Source organism: Crotalus tigris, unplaced genomic scaffold (assembly GCF_016545835.1).
Source record: "Crotalus tigris isolate CLP2741 ecotype Arizona unplaced genomic scaffold, ASM1654583v1 scf7180000018783.1386937, whole genome shotgun sequence".
NCBI classification, from domain to species: domain Eukaryota; kingdom Metazoa; phylum Chordata; class Lepidosauria; order Squamata; family Viperidae; genus Crotalus; species Crotalus tigris.
This window is the reverse complement of record NW_024097198.1, coordinates 131,895-148,298: the sequence shown is the minus strand read 5'-3', so window position 1 is coordinate 148,298 and position 16,404 is coordinate 131,895. Positions and strand designations below refer to the sequence as shown.

The window sequence follows — 16,404 nt, the reverse complement described above, 5'->3', positions numbered from 1 at the left end:
GGGACCCTGTGTAGGCTGGACTTGGGACAAGTGGTCAGTTGATTTGGGATGCCTGCCTGTGGCACTATTCCCTCTGTCTCCCTCCCAGTCCTGTTAAGTCACTGCAACCCAGTTGCTGCTGCCCAGCAGAACATCAAAATAACAAGAGTTGGAAGGGACCTTGGAGTCTTCTAGTTCGACACCTTGCTCAAGCAGGAGACACTACACAATTCTGGACAAAGGGCTGTCCAATCTCTGCTTAACCTCCCCCCCCCCGTGTTGGAGCACAACTTTTGGAGGCAAGGTTTTCCACTAATTGTTCTCGTTTGTCAGAAAATTCCTCCTTAGTTCTAGGTTTCTTCTCTCCTTGATGAGTTTCCATCCGTTGCTTCTTGTCCTGCTTTTGGGTACTTCGGAGAACAGGTTGACCTCGTCTTCCTTGTGGCAGCCTCTTAGATAGTGGAATACCGCTATCATGTCATCTGTAATCCTCCAAGAGGTTGTGTTGCAATACAGGTAAGTTCTTTTTTTTTTTTTTATTGAAAATTTTTATAAGTTTTTACAAAAAAAACAGAAAAAAATATAACAATACAAAAACAGAAAACAACATATACAAAAAACTAAACATAACATCCCCTTCCCCATCCCCCCCCAAAACACCCCCCCTTTCCCCCCCCTGAGCTTCCCAGAGCAGAATATAGGCTTAATTAAAAAGGAATTTAAAAAAATTATATATAAAAAAGAAAAAAAATAAGACTGAAATATATGTATATGTATATAAAAATAAGAATTATGAAAAAGCAATATATTTTTTATATCCAATTTAAATTGTATAAATTCTATCCATTTATCCCAAACAGCAAGAAATTTCTCTTGCGTTTGTTCCTTTAAAAAAGCCGAATACAGGTTAAGTTCTTCATAGAACGTTCATTTGGGAGGGGGAAGAACATCATGGCAGGGGCTCTTTGGGGGACCAAAGCTCTCGGTTGTCAGCTAGAAATGGCCTGGCTGAGTTTCTTCAACCATCAGGTTGTAATTGTAGGCAGATCTTTGTCTATTTTCAGTAGGGTGTTGAGCTTCCCATCCTGGTACACAATGCAGAAGGGAGAGAATTCTGATATGCAATATGGAGGAGGAGGGGGGGGCAATAAACTGGGGAGGGTTGAGAACTTCCACCCTTATGGTGATCCACACTGTAGATATTGCAGGAGGAAAGCCATGCTCATCTTAAGCTAGTCCAACGTTCTGATTCTTCCTAAATTTTATCTATCCGAGATTTCCATTACCGACTTGTTTTTCCTCTGGAGACAGCAGCACCACTGGAGAACCACAGCAAAACCCAAACAAAATTGGGAAAGCTCCATACCCTGCAGCAACCCTCAGGGTCTCCACCAAAATTCAGCAGAAACCCAGTTTTTTCTCTCAGTCACCGTTCTGGTAGATGAAGCCCTCCAACCAACAGGCAGAGCATCAAGAGCTCCTTTCAAGCACTCTGGCGTCCTACCAAATTCTTTATTTTCCTTTGGCTTTTTTTTCTCTCAGATATGGATGGCCCCAAGGTTGTATTTAAGATCCTTTCAGCTTGGTCTCTGACATAAAACCTTTGGCATATTCTACATGGAATGGGACAACTCACTGCAGCCAACTCACTACGGTCAAGCACCGCGGGACAACTTGATGCAGGACAATTTAACAATTATTTAAAATAAAATTAAAAATATTTTAACGTTTGTCATTCACATTTCATTCTGCCCCTGCTTTTGCATTCTTTAATGATTCTATCCCATCATTTCTTTGATATTAGTGTAACTTCTTTTCTGCAGCAAGACGCCCTGCGGCGAACTGTTATATTCTATATACCATTTGCATAAAGGAACTGTATCAATAGTTGGATTATTTATTGTATTTCGAAAGCAATAAATTGACTTGCACAGTACACCTACTGGGTTGGCTTCATCAAACTATCCCCGGGGCCAAGATTTCTCTCCTAATCAACTCTGCCCCAACAAAATGAATTGTCATGTGGTGAAGGGTGGGGTATACAAATTGTTTGTGATACGGAACTTAAACCCCTTCCTGTAGAGTTACAGAACAAGTGTCAGAAAGCCAGGAGTCCAACCGTCAAAGGATTACTGTCTAATCCAGTGGTTCTCAACCTGTGGGTCGGAACCCCATTTGGGGTTGAACGACCATTTCACGGGGGTCGCCAAACAACGCTGTCCGCCATTTTTTCCCCCCTTTTCCTTAGCTGTGCTACTCCCTTTTATTCTATTGGATTTTGAAAGCCAATAGAATAGACTCTCTTCAATAGAGTCTAATTCTATTGGCTTTCAAAAGCCAATAGGAATTGTCCAGGCTGTCTCTGCCCTGCTGAGCCCGCCAAAAGTCCCATTCTGCAAACGGTGCTGCACCAGTTGAGTAGTCCTCGACTTACGACCGGTTGAGTAGTCCTCGACTTACAACCGGTTGGGGGTCGCGGCATTAAAAAGGTTGAGAACCACTGGTCTAATCCTACAAACTTAAACATGTTTTTATTTATCGCCTGTTCCAAAAATGTAGCTGGATGCTTTTGCCTGGGATTTTTAAAAAAAAAAAAAAAAAACCAAGATTGCTGCAATTACAGCAAACTGTCTGTGCAGCAGCCCAACTCACTAGGGTGCAATTCTCAATTATACATGCCCACCAGATAAATTACTACCAATTCTGAATGTGTAGTATAATTTATCACTAGTTTATTTCTGCTGCCAGAACACAACGGATGAAAAATGTACCATCCTATTAGGGAAGCTTTGACAGTTGCTGGCTCAATAACCACTGCTTAACTCAACAGATCGGTGATTTCAAATATTTTAAACAGATCATTCCACACCAAATAAAGAATCAAATGCCTCTTTTTGTTTACTGTAATTTTTAATCTTCCTGCAAAAAAAAAAAACCACCAAAAAACCAAAATGCAAACAGGATTTAGTTTAGGAGCAATTCTGCACATTAACCTGTAAGAACAGTTCAACATTTCCAGGTACATAAATTGTTATGGTTTAAGGAAGGATAGGATTCTATTTCATCATAGGCAGAAGCAGGGCAACAACCTAGAGATGAAGAAATGGTTTCAGACTTTCATACCCCCGAGAGAAGTTGGGGCTCCTGAAGGCTTTATTTTTTCCATTCTTTCTTCTCATAATCCCACTTGGAGCAAAGGCCGGTAATTGGGTCCGGTTTCATATCCAGATGCTTCTGGAGCTCCATGGCCTTCCAATCCTCTGATAAAGTGTGGGGGACTGGTTTCAGGACTGCAATTGGAGGAGATCATGGTTTGTGACAATTGGAGTTAGCCAGCAACAACTAATCTCTCCCAAGTGATGGACATCAGGGTATAGCTTGTGCTCTCAAAAGGCTGTTAAGATTTTAATTCAGCAGCTCGCTTGTGTTCACAAATTCACGTGCCGTCCGAATCTTCATACTGACTTAGACCCCTTAGCCCAGTTCTCTTTACATCAGTGGTTCTCCACCTGTGGGTTGGGACCCCATTTGGGGTCGAACGACCATTTCACGGGGGTCGCCAAACAACACAGTCCGCCATTTTTTTCCCCTTTTCCTTAGCTGTGCTACTCCCTTTTATTCTATTGGCTTTTGAAAGCCAATAGAATAGACGCTCTTGAATAGAGTCTAATTCTATTGGCTTTCAAAAGCCAATAGGAATTGTCCAGGCTGTCTCTGCCCTGCTGAGCCCGCCAAAAGTCCCATTCTGCAAACGGTGCTGCACCAGTTGAGTAGTCCTCAACTTATGACTGGTTGAGTAGTCCTCGACTTACGACCAGTTGGGGTCACGGCATTAAAAAGGTTGAGAACCACTGCTTTACATGCTTGGAGACAAAAGTATGACTTTAACTATTCAGGGGTCTGCAGAATAAGGCAGATGAGCTAAGGGTGACTGTAACGAATCATGGATTCAATTTATTGGGATTCATGTAGATGTAAATACATATTTGGAGGTCTTTTAGCTTTTCTTTCCTTCCTTTCCTTCCCCCCTTCCCTTCCTTCCTTCTTCCCTTCCATTTCTCTCTCCTTCCTTCCTTCCTTCCCCTTCCCTCCTTCCCTTTTCTGATTTCATTTTCTTCCTTCCTTCCTTCCCTCCTCCCTTCCCTATCTCTCCCTCTCCCTCTCCTTTCTTCCTTCCTTCCTTCTTGTTTCTTTTGCATTTAATTTAAAAAGAAAAAAGAGAGAAAAGCTTGGAGAGGGCCACTATAAGAGTTCTGTTGGGCTCAACTGTTTAGTGCCCCATCATCCTTCCTATCCTTTTAACTAGGAAGCCAAACAAAATGTGAAAAGCTATTTTAAAAAGGCCTGGTTGCTCCTTTTTCACTAAACAAAGTTCTCCCACCAGTACAAAGGTCTGTGTGGGTATAAGCTGAACATTCAGCTCCCATCGATTTTCCCCTGCCTGTGTTTAAAGACCTCCCTAAAAGGGGATGACTTACCGTACAGGACCTCCCAAATGAAAAAGAAAGCCGCAATGCCAACCATGTAGCCAGCTAAACCGATCGCAGTCTTCCAGTTATTCGATGGCTTCAGCATTTCAGCAAATGTTTTGTCAAATTTCATGTGGTAGACTGGAACGAGACGGAGAGGGAAGGAAAGAGGGAAGGGACAAAAACCCCTCTTTGTCAAAGTACAAAATATTCAACAACAACAAAAAAATAACCGGACCAATGCTGACAACTGAACGCACACATTTACATGCAAGTAGTCCTCAGCTTGCGACCGTTCAAAGTTACAACAGAGCCTGCCTCCCCCACCCCAAAGATACTTATGACCCAGTTCCCAAATTATGACAACCATCCTGCCCCCGTAGTCATGTGACTACAGGCACTTGGTAACCGGCCCGCTTTTATGGCCCTTTACAGCATTCCAAGATCATATCACTACGATTTCTGACATGCTTGGTGAAAACCAATGTTTTTTTCCCCTTTTTGTTCAAAGCTCCCCATGCTGGACAATGAATCACATAACCACCATTGCAGGAAAAAAAAAAGGGGGGGGGGATAAAATTGGGTCAGTCACATGATGACTTGCTTTACAACTATCAAGACTTAAAACCGTAACTGGCAGACTCCAATACGGTCGTAATTCGAGGACTACCTGCATTTAAATAGGCCAGGTCATTTTTGTTCGTTTCTTTTGATTTCCTCTCTTGTAACATCTCTCCCTCTGTAGGTACTACTCACGAGCAATCTTCTCATCTGGGGAAAGGGCTGTCCAAGAGCCCTTCTCTTTCTCTTTCAGAGCTTTTTGCTCAGGGCTCAGGTCTTGTATAAACGGAATATCCGGCAAAGGAATAAGAGGGTAGTCCTCATATACGGGCTCAGTATAATGTGGTGCTTTTGTAACTTCTGTTGGCAAAAAAAAAAAAAGAGTCTTATTCTAATACTTGACCTGGCAACTTTGAAGGACATTAGCAAGGCAGAAATATAAAAACAGAAGAATAAGCACCAAAGGTTTTATTCTGCAAAGATTTGACATGGCCAAAAAAAACCCCCCAAAACCCAACAGTCTTCATTATTTCTTCAGAAAAGGCCATGATGAAGAATTCTTGAAAATTAGATCTGGATCCGTCAGGCCACTATGATAGACAAGACAAAGGATAAGAGAGACTGACGGATGAGGGCAAATGTACGTGTCCCAGGAATGTGTTGCAAGATCCAGTCTGGGTTGGTTCACCACGACCAGAGGTTTAGTTTTCCAAGTTGAACAGAGGTCTAGTCTTCCAAGTTGGTAGAGAGAAGTACCCAGAGGATGGGCTCCAGCACAGGTGTGAAAGCTCAAAAGACTAAACCAGGGGTCTTCAAACCTGGCCCTTTTATAACTTGTGGATTTCAATGCTCAGAATTCCTCAGCCAGTGTGTCTTCTGGGAGTTGAAGTCCACAAGTCATAAAAAGGCCAAGTTTGAAGACCCCTGGACTAAACCTTTGATCACTGGAACTGACCCAGACTGGATCTTGCAAAAGAGACTGAGATCAACTCAGCTGCCTAGTCAACATGAGGTTCTCTAGGTAGATACATACACTGTCATTTTAATTTTATAGCATTTTTATTTATTATTTAGCATATGATGAGAACATGACAGAGAACTTAACAGAGAATTTAAAGAACTGTTAGAAAGGGAATCTGCATCCCTAAATTGAAATGGGCTAGTCAAGAACAATTTTCAAGCTACCAGTTAAGATGATTCAATGGCTGGCTTACCATGTCCATGGGTTCTTGCACAAACAGAAGTGGACAAAACACGCCTGCCAATAAGGCTGAATGCCCTAGCAGCCAACATCCTGAAATAGGAAAAAAAAAAAAAAAGGTAGGACATTATGTAGCACTAATTACTAGGAATCCACCACTTTCAACGTCCTTCCAAATGCCATTTCTTGTTTTTTCAGATATCACAAGAAGAGCTTCTGTTGTGTTTGGAAATGATGCTATTGTAGATTGAAATCCATAAGAATAAAAGATCTTCCAAGCAACAATATGAAGAACACAGAGGATGGGGAACAAATGTTTCAATCCTAATATAAGATTCTCTGTTTAGCACACTCCAGGGAATATTTCTATCTAATCTGCTTTGCAGGGATATTTTCAAGATGCAACCAATCATAACCACCCTAACTCACAAATATGTCCAAAAGAGTTTCATAAAATTTACTTCTTCACAGCCACAGTCCATTTCAGAGCTGTTTAAAAAGTCAACCCAGTGAGTTCAGATCAAGATTGGCCCGCGTTATTGTCTAGAATCCCAACACCTGGGAACAGGTGAAATTGCATGATCCTATTTTTATTCTGTCTATCCTATCCTCTCTCTTACCTATTATCTATCTGTCTTCTCTTTCTACTTATTATCTGTCAGTCTTTCCTATCAACTCTACCTATTATCTATCCATCAATCCATCCTATCTCTTACCTATTATCTATCTATCATTTCAACCTATTATCTCTACCTATCTATCCATCAATCCATTCTATCATCTCTTACCCATTATCTATCATTTCTTTCTACCTATTGTCTCTTTCCTATCATTTCTACCTATTATCTGTCTCTTTCCTATCATCTCTACCTATTCATCAATCCACCCTATCATCTTTTACCTATTATCGATCTATCATTTCTACCTATTACGTCTCTTTTCTACCATGTCTTCCTATTATCAATCTATATAGCTATATATCATCTCTACCTATTATCTATGTCTCTTTCCTATCTCTTCCTATTATCTATCAATCTATATATCTATCAATATAGCTATATATCATCTTTATTATCTCTTTCCTATCATCTCTTTTATCATATATAACCATCAATATAGCTATATATCATCTCTACCTATTATCTGTCTCTTTCCTACCATCTCTTCCTATTATCAATCTATATATAAATCCATATAACTATGTATCATCTCTTCCTATTATGTCTCTTTCCTATCATCTCTTCCTATTATCTATCTGTCTATCTATCTATCGATCTATCCAATCGTCTCTCTCACCTATTACCTTTTTATCCATCATCTATTTAAATACATACTCAAGGTAACAAGCCTATCTAATGCTCCCCCCTCCCACTTTATTGTTGCTATTGGTGTTATTATCCCACCTATCTAACCTATTTTAAATGAATAAATAAAAAGTTGCCCCTCCTTTGCCAGCCCAGCCCGCGTGTTTCTGTTATGTGTAGCTTCCCCCCCAAAAAAAGTGGGGCCCCTCCCCGCGCATAAGCGGACCTTACTCCGAGGAAGCTTAGGACACCCTCCACCTCTCCCCGCCCCAACAGACAACCCTCGGCTGCGGACGATGGGAGGTGTAGTGCGCGGCGCCCTGGAAAACTTCTCTCCCCCCCGTCCCTTCCCGCGTCCGTCCCCCCTCCAGTTCCCGCATCTCCCTCCCCGTCCCGTCCCGCGGGGAGTCGGGCGTCTCAGCCGCCGGCCAGCCACCCACCCGAGACGGCCCGTGTCCTCTACAGCCGGAGATGGAGGACGGAAGGAGAAGACGGGAGACGCGGGGCAGGGCAGGCCGGAAGTGGGTTTCCAAGGCACGACGGGATATTGGCGGACTCAGGGAAGCGAAGGAAGAAGGAGCAGGCGGCATAGAGCTATGGCGTGAAGAGCGGCTCGCCCCGTCTTTGCTTCAGGCGCGGTGCTTGCTGGGCTGCCACTCCCATCATTCCCAGCCCAGCAGGGTTCCGCGTTAGTCCCTCTAATACAGGGCTCTTCAAATTCAGCCTTTTGATGACTTGTGGACTTCAACTCCCAGAATTCCTCAGCCAGCGTGGCTGGCTGAGGAATTCTAGGAGTTGAAGTCCATACGTCATAAAAGAGCCAAATTTGAAGAGCCCTGTTCTAAAGGTTGCACTTGCCCCGCCTCCTTGCCTCCTTCCACCCTCCAGCCAGCCTAACCTCAACAACTCTCTCTCACTCTCTCTCCTTTGCCCCTCTAGCACGCACCCCTCTATAGTCGCAGCTGCAGTCTCCTATCTCCATAGAGACCATAGAGATGGGCCAGAGCGGACCGCGCGCCCTCTTCACCCCCACTTCCCTTCCCCCGTCTGCGCATGCTCCCGCCTCTCCCGTACGGCGGCCGAGTGGCTTTTGCGGCCTCTTCGCCCCCTCGACGGCGGGCCCGGGCAGGAGGCCCGCTGAGGAAGAGGAGGAGGAGGAAGAAGCGGCGGCTGCCATGAAGCTGAGCACGCAGGCCTACTGCAAGATGGTGCTGCACGGCGCCAAGTACCCGCACTGCGCCGTCAACGGGCTGCTGGTGGCCGAGAAGCAGCCGCCGCCCCAGCGCGGACGGGAGCGGGAGTCGCCGGCCCAGGCGCTGCTGGTGGACTGCATCCCGCTCTTCCATGGCAGCCTGGCCCTGGCGCCCATGCTGGAGGTGGCGCTCAGCCTGGTGAGGAGGGCGAGGGAGGGCGAAAAGACGCCTTCGGGCTTCTTGGCCACTTAGGGCGGCGCTCTTCAAACGTGGCCCTTTGATGACTTGTGGACTTCAATTCCCAGAATTCCTCAGCCAGGCACGCAGGCTGAGGGATTCTGGGAGTTGAAGTCCGCCAGTCATCAAAGGGCCACGTTTGAAGAGCCCTGGGTTAGGGCTTATATTTGGGGAAATACGCTATTAAATGCGTCTGGCTGATGAGCTTAACTGGGGCTTATTTTCTGGTTGGGTTTTATTTTCAGGGAAACACTGTATACATATGCATATGAATACTGTGTTCCCCCCCAAAAAAAATTAGACCGGATCTTATATTAACTTTTGCTCCAAAAGACGCAGTGTTTCTCAATCTTGACCATTTTAAGGCATGTGGACTTCAACTCCCAGAATTCCACAGCTAGCATTGCTGGCTGTGGAATTCTGGGAGTTGAAGTCCACATGCCTTAAAATGGTCAAGGTTGAGAAACACTGGATTATTAGGGCTTATTTTCCAGTTAGGGCTTATATTTGGGGAAATATGGTACTAAATGTGTCTGGCTGACAATCTTAACAGGCTTATTTTCCGGTTGGGCCTTATTTTCAGGGAAATGGGGTCGTAACCGAAGGTTCCTTAGTTATTGTTTTCTGCCAGGGTGTTTGTCTGGGGTTGATCCCTGCTTCTCTGAGCGATGTCTGCTGGAGGGGACAAATTCTGGCATTCAAAACAAACCAACCATTAGCGGACCCAGATAAATCACATTTACGTACCATTCAAAAGAGGTAATAGAAAATCTAGGAAGGAAAGAGAATCATCAAGGAGGAAATCACACACACACACACACCAAAACTGTCAGGGCCAGCTGTTATATAGTATATAAACAGACAGCCAACCTCACATCTGGCACTGATGATGTTCCCTAGTTGGGTAATGAAATATGTGCAAGCCAACAACAAAGCTCAGAGAGCTCCAGGGACTCCACAGAGGAGACAAGCAGGAAGGATTTAAAAACCCAGTTAGAATAAAGTTGTTCAAACAGCTTTTACGAAATGTTAGGAGGGGAGTCCCTGCAGAAACGTCCTGCGATCTTGGCCAACCCCTTTGGACGTTACGAGATGGAGACCTGCAAGATGCTGCTGGGCTTCGTATGTTAGCTGTAGATAGAAATATTTGGAAAATGACATTTTCTGCCTGTATCTGAAAGTCTCACTGAAGATAAAAATGGCAGCAAACGCCTTCCCGTTCAACACTGTAGTTTTATCACCAAGTTTTCAGACATTATTTTGCCAAAGTCGATGTGAAAATTCACTGCAAAATTAGGCTTGCATTTACAGCCACTGTAGAACCTGGACAGTGTCAGAAGTCTGCATGCCGAGTAATTCAAGCAATTGAATTTGTCTGCCGAATTGGAAATGGACAGAGCTGAATCAATTAGTAAATCAGGGTAGTTTGCTGGGGGGGGACTTAGGACAGACTGAGAAGACTTAATTAGAGAGAGTGCACTATGTCTTAGAAGGTCAAGACACCAATCTGTCTTTGGGAAACTTTTGGTTGCTGCTGAGTAATTAGATTTGACAGCTTTATTTGAAAATGGCCAGTAGAAATAATGAGAAGGGAAAAAACACGATTGGCCTGGCTGTCTTTCCAGGCTTGGCTACCCATCTGGCCCAAGCCCACAAAGCATAAGACTAATTCAACGGGGCAATAGTAATTTAGTAGGTGAAATATGGAAAACGGGTAGTTTTTTCTTTTCCTTTTTTTAAAAAAAATAGCTGGCATATACATAATTGCTGGGTAGTTTTTCCCACTTCCCTGAATCAAGGGATTATCTTAATCAGATAATCTTATTACGAGAAGCAAATGTAGTGGCTTCAAAGCTATCAAGCGGGGCCAGAATCTGACTTTGGATAAATGCATTCAGATCAGATTGTGCCTCCTGACATTTAATTCTTCTTAAGTATTTTAATAAAGCTTTATGGCAGATTAGATGATACAGTACATTATGATAAAATAAGGGTTTTATACAAAGGCTGACCGTATAATTAAAGTGCCTTTTGGGAGGAAGAAGACATTATTTGAGGCTGATCTCCAGATCTTAACTGCCAGGGCTTCCTTAAAGCCTGCAGTCCTAGCTGTCAGCCGTTTTGGATGTGGGCCCCTCAGGATGGAATTAATAAACCACTTTCTCCTCCCCCCCCCCAAAGTTCAGCCTGTGCTGACCCCACCTCAATATTGTTGAAGGAATTAGAGATGGGAGCGGAGGGAATGATTCCTTTGTTCTTGCTTTGCCATCTGTCTCTTTCTTTTTGTGTTGCTCCGTTCCTCCCTTAGATCATTTTCCATGGAAATGATCAGAGGTTGAAGAAGACGATACCAATAAAAGAGAATGCTTATCCATGGTGCTCTCTGATCTTGGTGCTTTCTTGCAGGTGTTTCATGACCCAACTAGGTAACATCATCAGTGCACAGTGGAAGAAAGCCATCAAGTGCAGAGAGCATCAGTGACCCACTGAAAAAGAAGGGTTCTCTTCCCCTGTGGGTTGCTTTTATTTCATTTTTGAATTTCCTAGTCAGAATCCCTAGGCCAGCAGCAGAGAACTGAGGATGGCTAAGAAAAACACTGTCCCTATAGCTCAGGGGTCTCCAAGCTTGGCCACTTTAAGACTTGGTTCACAACTGGCTGGGGAATTCTGGGAGATGAAGTCCACAAGTCTTAAAGTGGCCAAGTTTGGAGATCCCTGATATAGCCAACTCAGAGTATTTTTCACCTGGAAATTTCATTCGTGATATCTGCTTTAATTTTCCTTACAGTCACTCTCTGATGTGCTGGATCTCTGGGCATTTTACAGATGGCAAACTATGTGAGCAAAAATAAATGGGCCTATCATGGCAGACATGCTATTTGATCCTCGAACTCTCTGTGTATTCCCCTGATAGCAAGATAGCAAACATCCTATGCCATTCTTGGGAAAAAGATGAACATCAAAATCCCACATTTGTTGCACCTTTCAGTAGACTATATGTTTCCTTAGAGCTGCTAATTTAGAAAACACATTTGTAAAATCTGTGAGCTTTCTGTCCACTGCAGTAGCTAATTATCATTAGCAAAACAAAGGTTATAATAGAATTTGCCATAAACTTCTAGTCCTGCCTAAGAAGCTTAACTAGATCATGCTTTGTATACAGAGCATGCCTTTTCAGATATCTGGCAGGTGAAAACCAATTGCCAGTTATATTTCATCTTCTCCTTTGTTGCAGCAGCTATTAGCATGTGCTGATGACGGGTGTCAGTCGATATGTCAGTGTGAAATAACTCTCAAGAAAATGGGTAATCGGGTTGCGATTTCAATAAAATTGCCTGTTGCAAACATCCACTATTTTAGTCTCTGCCTTTATTGTCTTTGGGTGCTTATAATTTTTTTTAATGACCTTTTCAGATTGATTCTTGGTGCCGAGAGAACAGCTATGTAATAGCTGGCTACTACCAAGCGAATGAACGTGTGAAGGATGCCAGGTGGGTGGCTGGGTTTATCTTCCTTATCGTTGACTTAATTCGTCTTTTGCAGCACCTTCCTTCCCGAATTCTTCCGAGTTGTCCATGCTTTGCATTACAGCAGTTAAGCAATTGGAGAAACAGACTTACTATAAACTATAAATCCACAACTATGAAACCTATGGACTTCAACTCCCAGAATTCTCCAGCTAGCATGGCTGGCTGAGGAATTCTAGTCCACAAGTCTTAAAAAGTGGCTAGGTTTGGAGACCCCTGCTCTAAAGAATAGTAAGAGGAGATTACAGGAAATTTCTCTTTTTAGTTTGGGTTGAGAATTATTCATATCTGCTGTTGATGAGATTAATGTTATTTCTGAAATTGTTTCTTCGTCCAATTAATGGCTTGTTACATGCTATCTGATCAAGTTCTCCTCTCTTTATTTTGCAGTCCAAACCTGCTTGCTGAAAAAGTCGCCTCCAGGATTGCAGAAAACTTCAGTGATACAGCCCTCATAATGGTGGACATGCTTTTTTTTTCCTTAGTTTAATATTTATTTCATGGCCAATTTCTTTAGCGACTTGCTCCCGGAGTTATCTGACAACAGAGGGGGCTGGCAACTGTAAACTCTCTCTGATCTTACAATATGTATCGGGAAAAATTAAAGTTGATAACCCAAGATTTCAACCAAGGTTTTTTTTTTTTTACTTTCAAATGAGCACTCCTGTTGAAACAATTGAAAGCAGTTAAAATCTCTTATTTATTTCATGCTGTTTCGATGTAAAGTGGAGGATGGTCATTTCTGTTGAGAATGGACAGCCTGTCCTGAAAATCGTTTTGGAAATGAGAGCAAGGGGCCTTATTCCTATATTAACCTTATGTTACATGTACAGATCCCTGAATAGCAATAAGCTAGATACTTTAGTGTTCACACATTCCATTTTAAAGTATTGGGATAACACAAATAAAGCTTTGTTTTTCTGTTCTGCATCAGGTGGATAACACTAAATTTACAATGAAGTGCCTAAAACCAGCAGTTCATGTGTATGAACACCATGAAAATAAATGGAGATGCAGAGACCCACACATGTGAGTATTCTTAAAATAAACTTTCCTGTCTGAAAAACGAACGCCTTTTGCAATTCTTTTACGTAGTATTTTCCTTCTGGGCTATTTCATAAAGCACAAAACAAAACGATTAATGTTAAAAACGACCATAATTGAGACTGGATCTTCCATCACTAAATAATGTAGCCATTAAATGGGTCATTTTGCAACTTTTTTACTGTGGTCATTAAGCAAATTACGTGGTTGTTCTGGCTTCCCCCCCCCCCCTTCACTTGGTTTGTTGAAAGCTCCCTGGCAAAGCTGCCAATGGCAATCATGTGACCCGGGACGCAGTAAGCGTTGTAAATGTGAGGACTGGTTATAAGTCACTTTTTTCAGCACTGTTGTTCCTTCGAACGTGGTCTTTTATTTCTCCCTTCTCTTCCTCACTAGTGATTATTGTGAGGATTGGACAGAAGCTCAAAGGATCTCCGAATCCCTTTTGGACAGCCGGTCCTATGAAACACTAGTGGATTTTGATAACCACTTGGATGACATTCGGAATGACTGGACAAACCCAGAGATCAATAAGGCTGTTTTGCATCTCTGCTAAGAAGATTCCCACTGACTTGACGTGCTGGGGTTTTCACTGTGCTGAACAAAACAAAAAAAAGAGCATTAATTTTCAAATGTAAATAGAAAGGTGATGGTTCCTTCAGGCGAGTGAGTCCCATCACTTAGGGAAGGATGTGTTGCTATGCAGTCAAGTCTTTTTAATGAGAATCTTTGGGACATTCTCCCTATTTTGAAGCCTTTTTCTGTCCGTTGCCCTGGTGTCCTCCTGCTGATGCGTTCTTGCGACCCTCCAACTAGATCAGGGGTAGGCAAGCTCGGCTCTTTTATGACTCATGGACTTCAACTCCCAGAATGCTGACTCAGGAATTCTGGAAGTTGAAGTCCATGAGTCATAAAAGAGCCGAGGTTGCCTACCCCTGAACTAGATCAACTTGTTCCAAATCATTCGTATTAAAAAGTTTTGACTTAACTTTTCATATCCTTTAGAGATAATTTAAAAAGAGAGAGATTTGTGAAATATCTCAGAGAGTTAACAGCTAGTTTTATTTTTTAAAGAATCTGCATCTAAATAAATTGCTGAGCTTTACGTGGTCTGGTCAGTTTGGAATGTCTTATTCCAAGGGCTGACTTCTGGACCTGGTTGCAGTCGATGGGTAGATTGTGCGGGGAGAAATCAACTTGAGATACAGTAGATCCCCAGGAGCTGCCAAGTTTCTTTCCTTATTCGGGAATGCTGCAATTTTTCTGACTCTCCAGTTTTGAGTGTTGAAGTTGAACAGCGAACCCCTTCCGTGAATTCAGCATAGACCAAACGGCTGTCTTTTTGTTTACTGCAAAAAAGCAAAATAGTTCTCTCAATTCTTTCATCTGGAGAGAGAGAAAAGTAATTTCTTTGATGTTTAATTGCACAAACAGAGGAAGAGAAGTTACAGCCGTGGATTCCAGTTCCTGAAACAATTCTGATGGAGTAGCCTCTAAGCCAGCATTCTCCTTTTGTGTTGCCCTGTCAGGAAAGGGGTTCTGACAGCTGTGAGTTGTGCATTTGAAACACAACCCTCCTCTGATTTGCCAGTTCTGTTCCCAGTCCTCCAAGTTCGGATTCGTTATTCAGGTTTTCAGAGACCAGGTTTTTCCAAGTCCGGAAAGAATCACCAGCTGCGATTCAGCACAAACTTTTGATCTTTGCACACAAAGGAGAAGAATGTGCCACTTCAAAATCAGCGCACTCCAAATGGATTCCAGTCTTCCCTCGAGGTGCTGGTCCCCCTACTTTCCACAGCACGCATACATATTGATGGACACATCTCCTTTCACCTGTCTAGTGAAAGTAAGTGTGGAAGAGCACAACTGTTGATCGTTCAGCGCTGGCCTTCCTGTTTGTTGTCATGCTCTTTCCTTGCAAGCAGATGTTATGGCGTCTTAACACTTGGGGTTTCCCTTTGAGCTGTTTGGATCCGGCTTATAATATGGTTTTGTGGTGTAAAGTGTAAAAGAGTCTTTAAAACAATACAACCTGTGTCACTTTGGTATTTTTCCCTCCTTTTTTTAACTTTTAGCACGGGTGTGTTCATCCTTATGTTGTTTTACAGGTCTGTTTTTGTTTTATTTTGTTTCTTCCACTTGACTGATCCTGCACTAAGGCGACCTTTTATTTATGGCATATTCTGTATCTCAAAAAGTATCCATTTGGGCTTTTATATTGCTTTCTTTCCTTCACCCCCTTGAAAATAAAGATGATGAAACAAACCTCATTTTGTAAGAAGATGTGATGTGTTGTTTGTTAGGCTAAAATTGCCCTTAGGAGAGAATTGCAAGGCATGGGGAAATTTTCCTGGCTGGAGGTTGAGGCTGTGTTGCAAAGGAAAAGAGAGTCTTCGAATTAAATGTACCTTACATGCAGTGGCTGCTTTTAAAACCTGTGCTCTCTGGAAAGAGTGTTTGAATTGCCTAAAACACTGGCCCTGATTAGCTGGCTGAGCTTCCCTGCTTTCTCTATAACAGTGGTTCTCAACCTGTGGGTTGGGACCCCATTTGGGGTCGAACGACCATTTCACGGGGGTCGCCAAACAACGCTGTCCGCCATTTTTGTTCCCCTTTTCCTTAGCTGTGCTACTCCCTTTTATTCTATTGGCTTTTGAAAGCCAATAGGATAGACTCTCTTGAATAGAGTCTAATTCTATTGGCTTTCAAAAGCCAATAGGAATTGTCCAGGCTGTCTCTGCCCTGCTGAACCCGCCAAAAGTCCCATTCTGCAAACGATGCTGCACCAGTTGAGTAGTCCTCGACTTAACGACCGGTTGAGTAGTCCTTGACGTACGACCGGTTGGGGGTCGTGGCATTAAAAAGGTTGAGAACCACTGCTCTATAATG

The 16,404-nt window shown here is 43.0% G+C and overlaps 2 protein-coding genes across 2 annotated transcripts; one reads left to right on the top strand and one right to left on the bottom strand.

The window, feature by feature from the left end:
- Window positions 1-2,870: 2,870 nt before the first annotated feature.
- LOC120313760 lies at window positions 2,871-8,089 on the bottom strand. The gene is made up of 5 exons (XM_039356012.1): window positions 7,955-8,089; window positions 6,224-6,303; window positions 5,205-5,369; window positions 4,458-4,589; window positions 2,871-3,269 (listed from the first exon to the last, which is right to left on the bottom strand). The coding sequence occupies exons 2-5, from the start codon at window positions 6,300-6,302 to the stop codon at window positions 3,133-3,135; spliced, it is 513 nt and encodes a 170-aa protein (XP_039211946.1). The 5' UTR covers window position 6,303; window positions 7,955-8,089; the 3' UTR covers window positions 2,871-3,132.
- Window positions 8,090-8,472: 383 nt separating this feature from the next.
- On the top strand, window positions 8,473-15,785 carry EMC8 (ER membrane protein complex subunit 8). Its single transcript, XM_039356010.1, has 5 exons — window positions 8,473-8,905; window positions 12,359-12,435; window positions 12,862-12,931; window positions 13,406-13,500; window positions 13,912-15,785. Exons 1-5 carry the CDS (start codon window positions 8,510-8,512, stop codon window positions 14,069-14,071), a joined length of 798 nt encoding a protein of 265 aa, XP_039211944.1. The 5' UTR covers window positions 8,473-8,509; the 3' UTR covers window positions 14,072-15,785.
- The last annotated feature ends 619 nt before the right edge of the window (window positions 15,786-16,404 follow it).

Coding starts and splice junctions, on each gene's coding strand:
- EMC8 (XM_039356010.1), top strand. CDS start 8,510: ATGGGCCAGAGCGGACCGCGCGCCCTCTTCACCCCCACTTCCCTTCCC. Junction 12,436..12,861: donor GAACGTGTGAAGGATGCCAG/GTGGGTGGCTGG, acceptor TTTATTTTGCAG/TCCAAACCTGCTTGCTGAAA. Junction 13,501..13,911: donor AGATGCAGAGACCCACACAT/GTGAGTATTCTT, acceptor CTTCCTCACTAG/TGATTATTGTGAGGATTGGA.
- LOC120313760 (XM_039356012.1), bottom strand. CDS start 6,302: ATGTTGGCTGCTAGGGCATTCAGCCTTATTGGCAGGCGTGTTTTGTCC. Junction 4,590..5,204: donor CCCAGATGAGAAGATTGCTC/GTGAGTAGTACC, acceptor GTCTCGTTCCAG/TCTACCACATGAAATTTGAC. Junction 3,270..4,457: donor CATTTGGGAGGTCCTGTACG/GTAAGTCATCCC, acceptor CTCCAATTGCAG/TCCTGAAACCAGTCCCCCAC.